Source organism: Prionailurus viverrinus, chromosome F1, assembly GCF_022837055.1.
Source record: "Prionailurus viverrinus isolate Anna chromosome F1, UM_Priviv_1.0, whole genome shotgun sequence".
Taxonomy (NCBI): Eukaryota; Metazoa; Chordata; class Mammalia; order Carnivora; family Felidae; genus Prionailurus; species Prionailurus viverrinus.
The window spans coordinates 18,205,001-18,215,412 of NC_062577.1; the positions used below are offsets into that span (position 1 = coordinate 18,205,001).

General features: G+C 47.1%; 1 protein-coding gene across 10 annotated transcripts in view; it reads left to right on the forward strand.

Annotated features, from left to right (window-relative positions):
* The window catches only part of FAM20B (FAM20B glycosaminoglycan xylosylkinase), a 44,310-nt gene extending 34,303 nt beyond the window's left edge, over positions 1-10,007 (forward strand). For all 10 annotated transcript variants that reach the window (XM_047841333.1, XM_047841329.1, XM_047841328.1 and 7 more), the window contains 4 exons: positions 2,874-3,045; positions 3,268-3,459; positions 4,800-4,859; positions 6,133-10,007. In XM_047841333.1, coding sequence (XP_047697289.1) covers positions 2,874-3,045; positions 3,268-3,459; positions 4,800-4,859; positions 6,133-6,364 — 656 coding nt within the window. In that variant the 3' untranslated portion in view covers positions 6,365-10,007. The remainder of the gene's footprint in view (positions 1-2,873; positions 3,046-3,267; positions 3,460-4,799; positions 4,860-6,132) is intronic.
* Positions 10,008-10,412: the final 405 nt, after the last annotated feature.

The following is a 10,412-nucleotide window of genomic DNA, read 5'->3' on the forward strand; positions in this document are numbered from 1 at the left end:
TAGGGATACGTGTGCGTGAGAACATGAACAGTCATTCAAGGAGTATGTGAAAGGGTTACATGGAGGAAATTAGCTCATTTGATGGCTATATTTAATAGCGATGGAGGGCCAAGAAAACATCACTTACCTTTTAGATTTGGTTTTTTAAACTTTTTAAAAATATTTTCTTTAATGTTTACTTATTTTTGAAAGAGAGAGGGAGAGAGAGAGCGCGTGCCAGCAGGGGAGCGGCAGAGAGAGAGGGAGACACAGAATCCGAAACAGGCTCCAGGCTCTGAGCTGTCAGCGCAGAGCCCGACGCGGGGCTCAAACTCACGGACCGCGAGATCATGACCTGAGCCGAAGTCGGACGCTCAACTGACTGAGCCACCCAAGTGCCCCTAAACTTTTTATTTATTTACTTTTTAATAATTTTGTTTTAAGTTTATTTATTTTGAGAGAGAGAAGGAGAGCAAGTGGGGCAGGGTCAGAGAGAGGGAGAGAGAGACAATCCCCAGCAGGCTCTGCACTCTCAGCACAGAGCCTGATGTGGGGCTCGAACTCACAGAGCATGAGATCATGACCCGAGCTGAAGTCAAGAGTCAGACGCCTAGCCAACTGAGCCACCCCGGTGCCCCTAAACTTCTTATTTTGAAATAATTTTAGATTTATACAAAGGTTGCAGAGATGGTCCAGAGTCCCCCAGATTCCTTAAACAGTTTTCAACCATTGGAGAATAGGGTGCAGACATGAATACGCTAGTGAATGAGGACTTCAGTATTTCCCAAGCACCAGAACACCCTCCTACACAGCTGCATTCAGTCGGCAACATCAGGAGATTATTTGCCGTTGATGCGGCATCAGCGTCTAACACACAGACGTTGTTCACATTTCGCCACTTTCCCTGTAATGTCCAGAACTCCGTCTAGGATCGTGTGTTGTGTTAGTTGTCATTTTAGCTTCACTCTCCTTGTTTTTTCATGACTTTGAACATTTGGTAACAATGCAGGCCAGTTACTTTATAGAATCTCTCTCTTTTTTTAACGTTTGCTTATTTGTTTTGAGAGGGAGCACCCACGCACACGAGCTGGAGAGGGACAGAGAAAGAGAGAGAATCTCCAACGCAGAGCCCAATGCGGGGTTTGAAGTCACGAACCCGGAGATCATGACCTGAGCTAAGATCAAGAGCCAGACATTTAACTGACTGAGCCACCTAGGTGTTCCTATAGAGTATCTCTTAATTTGAGTTTGTCTGATATTTCCTCATGATTTAAAAGTTTGGGTGGGAATACCAGAGAAGTGCTATTGTGCTCTCCTCGGTACATCCTATCAGGAGGCACATGATGTAGATTTGTTGCTGTGCCCCATTACAGGTGAAGTTAACTTTTTTAATGTTTATTTTTGAGAGAGCAGAGAGAGAGAACATGTGTGAGCAGGGCAGAGAGAGGGGGATAGAGGATCCCAAGCAGGCTCTGCGCTGACAGCAGAGAGCCAGAGGTAGGGTTTGAACTCACGAACCGTGAGATCATGACCTAACCCAAAATTGGACACTTAACCGACTGAACCACCCAGGCGCCCCGGTGATGTTAACTTTTATCACTTGATGGTAGGCATCTGTAAGCTTCCTCCAGTGTAAAGTTAGTATTTTATACTTATTAGCAATTATTGAATACTTTATTGTGAGGTACTCTAGAACTGTAAATATTCTATCCTCATCGAACTTTTACCCACCATTTTTGTTTGACATTCATTGATAATTCTCGCCTGAATCAGTTACTACTGATTGAGTGATAGTTGTCAAATAGTTATTTGCTAATTTTATCATTCTTTCTAGACTTAATAGTCTCCATTCTGTTAAAGGGCAGAACTCTCCCCCGGTGACCAACATTGATTTAGTTATTTGTCGATATTACTATGAACTCTCAGACTCTTAATTTACTCAGAGTTATAATTTGTTGTTACTTCTTTGATGCTCCAACTGTCCCAGATTTGACCAGTGGGTTTTGGAATGTCCCCATCATTCTCTGAGTGCTTCCTTACACCTGGCATAGCAACAGGACCCAGATCCGTCTCGTACTTTCCCTGCCCCCACCCTAGAGTCACCTGTTTCTCCAAGGAGCCCTTGCTCCTTTTAAGATAGTAGTAAAATGGTATTTAGAAACTAGTATGGGAGTGCTAAGTGTGCTCATTACTGCTTGCTTATTATCATTTCCAGGTTTTCTCTTGAGGGGCAGAGGTTGGAAAGCTGTGTACACACACACGTCTGTGTAAATATGCATGTATACACTCACAAACATCTGTGTGTTTTTCTATACCTGTGTGTTAAAGCTCTCAAACCAGGAGTTCCAATTCTAATTCAACACCACAAGATTTATTCTGGTTTTCTCCCTTTCTGTGTGTTAATCTCCCTTCTCCATCTGAGAACCCTGGTTCCCATTATCCTCAGTGTATTTATTTGTGCTACACCCCACTCCCACCCCCATGTACCCAGACTCCCAGCCCATAGCCTGACCCCGTGCAGGCCCACTCCCCCTCCCCTGGGCGCTCCGGCCAGTGTCAGCCCTGACCGAAGAGAAGAGGGCATGACTTTTCTTTACTTAAAGGGAGTTCGGAAAGATCCTTGTGACACCACTTGACTCCTGGGAGAGGGACTGGCTAGCAGGGACACAGAGGGCAAGGAACTGTTTCAGATATGTCCTTTTGTGCCTTCCGACGTTGTTTTCTCACCGTGTGCCTTTATTACCTGTATAGAAAATAAATCGATGTTGAAATATCATTCAGGATCATTGTTCTCACAGTATTTGTTCACTTAGCTGCTCCCTTTGACATCGTCGGGGAGAACTTGGAGTCTTCTTTTCTTCCTTAAGTGTATTTGGCTCCTTTCTCCGCTTTAGGAAATAATACTTGTTTCTACGGGAAGTGTTACTACTGCCGAGAAACGGAGCCAGCTTGTGCCGATGGAGACACAATGGAGGGGTCTGTCACGCTGTGGCTTCCGGATGTGTGGCCTCTGCAGAAACACCGACACCCGTGGGGCAGGACTTACCGAGAGGGCAAACTGGCCAGGTGCGTGCTCCTGTGGCCGGGCCGCCACCTCGTTCTGGCCTGTGCCCGGCCAGCCGCCGCGCCGTGTAGGAGCCGGGGCTTCCGTCCAGGACCACACAGGGCTGGGAGGTGAGGGTTGGGGGCAGCCCGCCAGGCGGGGACGTCTCTTCTCTGTGTTTGAAACGGTGCCAGGTAGAGCGCGGGCACCCGGTAAATACCCCCGGCGGTGCCCCTCGCCTCCAGGTGGGAGTACGACGAGAGCTACTGCGACGCCGTGAAGAAAACGTCCCCTTACGACTCCGGCCCGCGCCTCCTGGACATCATCGACACCGCAGTCTTCGATTACCTGATCGGCAACGCTGACCGCCATCACTATGAGAGTTTTCAAGACGACGAAGGCGCTAGCATGCTCATCCTTCTCGATAATGCCAAAAGGTAGGGCCACGCGGCTATCCTCGTCAGTTCGGGGGTTCTGCGCGTACAAGGGCGCGTTCGCGGGTGCCCTGGAAAACGTCCGGAACGCGGTCGCCAGAAGGCGTCCTTCCCGTTTTCAGTCAGGGTCTTCGCCCTTGGCGTCCATCCTTCCATCTGTACGCCCTCCACCCTCGGGTCTGAGGGCTTTAAAAAGTGGAGAAGTGGGGTTTTTCCCTAGGAGGCAAAGACTGTGATCCTCAACACAGACTGCGGGACAACAGGGTCTTTGATTTTTCGCTCGCTGCTTGTGTCACTCTCCCTTGACGAGGTTTCGAGTCTTGAGAAATACATATTTAATAGAACATGAAATTTAATTACTCTTAAGTTGATTCTGTCCAAAGGGTCATGCGGTTTAAAGAATTAATTTGTTCGATAGGATGTTTTGCTTCATTTATGGCAGTCTAGGCCCAGACTTTTTATGATCATGAGAAGAGCAGTTCCTTTTTTTTTTTTTTCCTTTTTTAATGTTTATTTTGAGGGAGAGGGAGAGAGAGAGAGCAGGAGGGGGGCAGAGAGAGAATCCCAAGCAGGCTCTGCATTGTCAGCTTAGAGCCCGATGTGGGGCTCGATCTCATGAACCATGAGATCGTGGACCTGAGCCAAAATCAAGAGTCAGACACTTAACTGACTGAGCCCCCCAGGCACTCCGTCTTCACCATTTATTATTTGAGGGCCTGCGCTGTGCTCAGGGCCGTCAGACCTTCCAGGCTGTTAGGGTGAGCTTCTAGCACAGAGTGGGTTTTTCCAGAACCACTTCTCATTCATTCTGAATTACTGCTAAGATCATTTTTACATCTGCTTGGAATCACTGTCAGCCTTCCGAGCAGCTTCTCCTGTCTGAATCTGGCCATCTGCTTTCTTGTAGGAATAGATGAGCCAGCTCTGTTCTGATTGGTGATTTGAAGTAGAGCAAGTGGGAATCATGTGACTAGCGTTTATTTCTCTTCCCGCCCTTAAAGCCTTTCTAGGTTTCGGGGTCTTCAGGCCCTCCCTTTGGTTCCCCAGGCTCCACCCTGTGTTAATGTGGTTATGCCTCAGCACCTTGCCGTAGCTGGCTTCTAGAAGAGAGGAGCCTTGTAAATGAGCGCGTTTGTTGTTAGATACTGCGGTACAGGCTGTTAGGGATCCCATGTCTAATTGGTCATGCCCTGTTTATTTTTAATTTAAGTGATTTGAGCCGTGGGAGCATGAAATTATCTAGGATCACATTTGGGTTTTCTTAGAGAATTTGCTCTTGCCCTGATGCTAAGCGGGGAACTGGTGCCACTAACTAATTCACTAAGTTTTAATTTAATTTTCAGCTTTGGGAACCCATCACTGGATGAGAGAAGCATTCTTGCCCCCCTCTATCAGTGTTGCATGTAAGTTACGCACATCAAATACATCGGCCAGTGTTGTCTTCCTTTCCAGGCTCAGGGAACAGTACAGTAGGTTCCTTGGCCTTAAGACTTCTAATACCTGACCAAGTGCTTTTTATGCTTTTCCAACCCAGAACCCCTGGAATTCAAAAGTCACTGCAAATTTTATATGAATAGAAATTTTCAGTCTGTTCAATAGTACATATTCACATTTGTTTTACTATCAGAAAATAGTCCTCTGTCCAGCAAAAATCTAGTACAGTCTGCATCCCTGGCTGCTGTATTGTTTACCTTGGGGTTTGAGGTCCTCTCACTTCCTCACTACAGACCACCTGAAGTTTGCATATCTCGATTTGGTTTTTTTTTTTTTTTAATGTTTATTTATTTTTGAGACAGAGCATGAACGGGGGAGGGTCAGAGAGAGAGGGAGACACAGAATCTGAAGCAGGCTCCAGGCTCTGAGCCGTCAGCCCAGAGCCCGACGCGGGGCTCGAACTCACAGACCGTGAGATCATGACCTGAGCCGAAGTCGGACGCTTAACCGGCTGAGCCACCCAGGTGCCCCTGCATATCTTGATTTGAAGTTGTGTAAACCAGAAGTAACTTTTTCATAGTCACTTAGTAATTTATTTTTTTTTAAAGTCTGTATTAGAAAACAAAGAAATTAAAAGGTAAATCAAAATGAGAGAAAGAATCGGGCTCTCAGAGCTCCATTTCAGATTATTATTGCTGGTATTATTTTATTATTTTATTTTATTAAGTTTATTTATTTATTTTGAGAGACAGCACACAAGCAGGGGAGGCGCAGAGACAGGGGGAGAGAGAGAGAATCCCAAGCAGGCTCCATGCTGTCAGCGCAGAGCCTGATGCGGGGCTCAATCCTACCAACCATGAGATCACGACCTGAGCCAAAATCAAGAATCCAACGCTTAACTGACTGAGCCACCCAGGTGTCTCTACATAATTTTTTTTTTTTTAATTTTTATCTATTCACCTTGAGAGGGGCAGGGGCAGAGACAGCACGAGTCGGGGAGGAGCAGAGAGAGGGAGACAAAATCCCAAGCAGGCTCTGCGCTGCCAGTGCAGAATTTGGTGCGGGGCTCGATCTCACGAAACCTCGAGATCATGACCTGAGCTGAAACCGAGAGTCGGACTCTCAACCGACGGAGCCCCCCAGGCGCCCCAGTTATTTCTTGACTTTTGCCTACCAAGCCAGCTTTAAACTCCTTTTGATAGTAAGCGGTTTTATGTAATCTGCCTTAAAACTTTCTTGCAGCATTCGGGTTTCTACCTGGAACAGACTGAACTACCTAAAGAATGGTGTGCTGAAGTCTGCCTTAAAATCCGCCATGGCCCATGACCCCATCTCCCCCGTGCTGTCTGAGCCTCACCTGGACGCCGTGGACCAGCGGCTCCTGAGCGTCCTGGCCACCGTGAAGCAGTGCACTGACCAGTTTGGGGCGGACGCTGTGCTGGTGGAAGACAGGATGCCTCTTTCCCACTTGTAATTCGCCACACAAAATAAGTGAAACTACTTTTTACAAAGCTAGAGAAACAGCACAATCACTTCCAAATGGTATGCGATGGATTGGAAACGGCCGGCGGCAAGCTCTGGGTGACAGGGGACGGGGTGGCCTTGGATTCCTTTGGTGATTTCTGTAGGAGAAACTAAAGCAGAGACGACAGGTTGCAGACCCCAGGAGCCTTCCTGCCAGACCACCCGACCCCCTCGGCATCTGCGCACCCCCGCGGTGGGCCTCCTGCTTGGTCCGTCCTAACTCACGTGCCAAAGGGTGGATCGAGGTGTGGCGCCTGGATGGGTTAATGCTGGGGTTGGTTCTGGAGCGTGTAGTTCGAGTTCATCTTCTAATCCTTTCTCCACACCTGTGGATTTTCTGAGAACACTTTGTAATCTCTTGAGTCCTTTTGTAACCAGGACTAGTCCAGTTGGGAGTTTTCCTGCCTCCTGAGGAGTAGCAGCCAGTAAGACCTGGCGTTCTGTTGAGCCCAAATAGCATGCTCTCCTGGGAGGGATATGTTTTTAGGCTAGAATTAGTGGGAAAGACAAAGGCAGGAAAGACGCTCGGGCTCCTTCCTAAGTGATTGGGTGGTAGTGTTCTTCGGGATAGTTCAGAGGAGGGAAGAAGGGGCAGAACCAGAATCGGAGAAGCCCCCCTGGCAGGTGCGTAAACGCAGACGTGACTCGAACCTCAGCGAGACCCGCATTCCCACGGTGGTGTCCCAGTTAACCCGGAAGTTGTCCAAGTGTGATTCTCTCACGGAGACTTTCTTTTTCCCTTTTGCCCCAAGCAGGCACATCTTTTCTAAATTAACAAAGCGAATTGAGGTGATACCTTGAATAAGAGTGAAGTTGCCTGTGATCTCTGCCATCCTGATTTCTTTTCGGAAATGAATTTCCACCTCAGCCTTTAAGGCATTTGGTCACCGAAGCCTCTGTTCCCGAGAGAATGGCAGTGCTGTTTGTGCCTTTCTCATGAGAACGACCAGCTTGCTCCCGGAGCGGACGGTGCTCGTCCTGCTGGCGGCTGGACCTGTCCTGTGACTTGGGCCTTGCAGAAGATTGGGAACAAAAATTTTAAGCATTCTGAGCCTTAAAATTCAGGAGGTCACCAGGAAGGGCCTTAAGATTTTGATTTATATCAAGCCCTAACGTCCTCATTTCATTTCATCGGGCGTTCTGAACCGGTGGTGTGGGATCGTTTTCCCGTGTCCTCTCACTGCCCACGACCCGGGCTCAGTGCGGTCTGTGTTCCTGCAGAGCGACTCGGACCCGTAAGCAGTTGCAGTAAAGCACAGGGCCCCAGGGGGACAGGCTCGGTGCGCCCGCCCACCGGGGACCCATGTCTCCTGCCTCTTGTCCGGGTGCCGGTCCAGCGTCTCACTTCTGTCAAGCAGAGACTAGTACTTAAAGCGTGTGGGCGAGCCGATTTAATGCCAGCCATCGGAGACCGGTGTCAGGCAGCCACCCTTTCGAAAACAGCCTAGAATGTATGCCCTGATTTTCTCGCATTGAAAGGCCGCTAAGTAACCTGTCACCACTTAACAATAGCATGAGGTCAGGATGCTTTTGTGCTTTGTATGTACGTTTCGAGACATACACAAGAATGGGTTGGGCTCCTTGAAAAAGGAATTTAAGAAGACAGGTATTCGCACAAAACACTGAAGTCGGGTCAACAAAAGGAGGCCTTAGATTCCGATTTTTAAGGCCATTTACACTGTGTATCAAGTGAAATTCACAGTTGAGCCTGAGAACACCTTGGGTAGTGCTGACCCAGAGTATCAGGGAGCTGGCCGGAGGCAGATGGCGGGAGGAGGCCGGCGCCGCCCGCGTGGGTGAATGTTAGTCGGACTAAATGACGGATCGGTGCTCCTGCAGACAGACACGTGGCACCGGGAGTGTGTCCCAGTGGGATGGGCGAGAATTGGTCTCGAACTGGGAACTTCATTCATAATGTTGAGGGTAGAAGATACTGCTAAGGAAAAAAGCAGGAGGGAAAGCTGCTTTGAAAATGTCACATCCTTTTTTTCAAAACATTGCAGAAATGTTTAATTTCATTCTCTTTTCTACTGTTTTAAACTTCATGATCTTAAGAGGTGTTCAGATCTATCGTGGTTGAAGTCATATGCTAATAGGGTGGTCGTGACAAGACTCTTAGAACAGATTCATGTTCTAATCAGGATTGGATTAAGCTAGGAAAGCATGTTTAGGCACATCTTGGAAAAACCAAGCATAGGCTTGTAGCCCTAAAATTCAGAAAAACTAAATTCTCTTTGAAAATGGAGGTAGATATCTTTTTAAGTTCTGTGACCCTGTCCTCTTTGTGGTTTATTTAGCGCTATTATACTCCGACAAGTTGCTGGAAGTGTTCTCGGACAGCCCGAGGTTGAGCGTGCCTGGGGGAACGTGTAAAGGTAGACATGGGTACGTTTTAATACTGTCAGACGAGGAGAATCAGGACTGCCTGCCATTTCCTTACCTCCTCCCACTTCCTAAATACGTTTCTTCCAGAGTTTGGGAAAATATGGGTATGGAAGTTACATTCTAAATTATTCTCTAATATGAGGTTATGTTGTGGGTTCGGATGTAAATAATTGTGCAAAACAAATTAATAGGACCTGATTTGCTCAGTTTTGTTCAATAATATATTAATGATGCATTTCTCCCTGTTGCACTGAGGACTGATGTGTCAAATGAAATTTAAGGAGGAAATGGAAGAATCCAGGTACATCCATTGCATATTATTTTAGAAAAGATGAATCCTGTGTACGTGGCAATTTTCCAGTGTCACCTGAACAACGAATTCTCCCAAGGAAATTCATCTTTTCTTTTTCTTAAAAGAAAGGAAAAAAAAAAAAAAAGACTTCCGGCTTTCCCTTCCCATCCACCATATCCTTCAGCTTCCATTCTCAATGGTCCCTGTATTCTTGTTTGACCAGTGACAGGAAAACAGCATCTGTCAGGGAGCTGTCTGGTAAGAGTTACCTTATGAGCTGGAGCTTCAGGAAACATGAGTAAAGGCGTACGTATGTATATAATCATAGATGTATTGTAGCAAGAAAAAAATGTATTTATTTTGACACAGGGAAGCACTGACTTATGTTGCTGAAGAACTTGAAGCTAGTGAAAGGTTCTCTTCTCAGTCTCTGAGAGTGGACCCCAAGTGACAAAGACCATTCACTGAGCAGGCGCCCGCTGAGCCGCTCCGCTGAGCCAGCCGTGGCTAGGCACACGAGTGAGCCACACAGACCTGACTTCGTGAAACCTATTGTCCGGGGAAGGCCAGGTTTTCTCCCTTCGATTCCTCAAGTCTGGGTTGCAAAGGCAGGGGCCGGGGACTCTACTGCCACAGGTTTCTAAGGAACCAAGGTGTTACAAGTACACAATGATTGCGGTGGGGGGGCGGGGAACTGGGAATAACTTACTGGGAAGCTAATTTATTTGCTTAAGAGGAGGTGTGGGAACCAGTACCCTCCGTTTTGATCTGCCAAGGATTTCCTCTCAGAGCTGGTGCACAAATAGAGGTGGGGCTTGGGAAGACACCAAACAAGACAGATATGCACCTAAATTTCTAATGTGTTCTATGGGTTTCAATTCTGAAGAAAAAATAAATAAAGATTTTATTAAGTATTGATGTAGCATCTTTTCCTCTGATTCCTTTTTTCCCCTTGTTTCAGGATACTTTCAGTGTTTTTCTGTTCCAGTTTCCTGTTTTGTTAGGGGACAGAAAAAAATTACATCTTCTACACCCACGTAAACTTCCGCGGGGGCTGTTGCACGACATCCGACGAGTGAGACCTGTGCACTTCCTTACCAGTCTTCAAAAGGCCCATAGCAGGTTGTGACTCTACCAGAAGGTCCCATTAGATAATTCGTAGGTGCTATTTGTATACTTAGTAGTTCAGTCCACTCTTGCAGCTTCTTTAGAAGTAAAGAATCACAAACCCTGAAGACTTGTCAGTATGGTACCATAGAGGCACGGAGAAGAGCCAGGGCCCCTGATTATTATTCTTAGGACACCCAGCTTTTTAACTTGG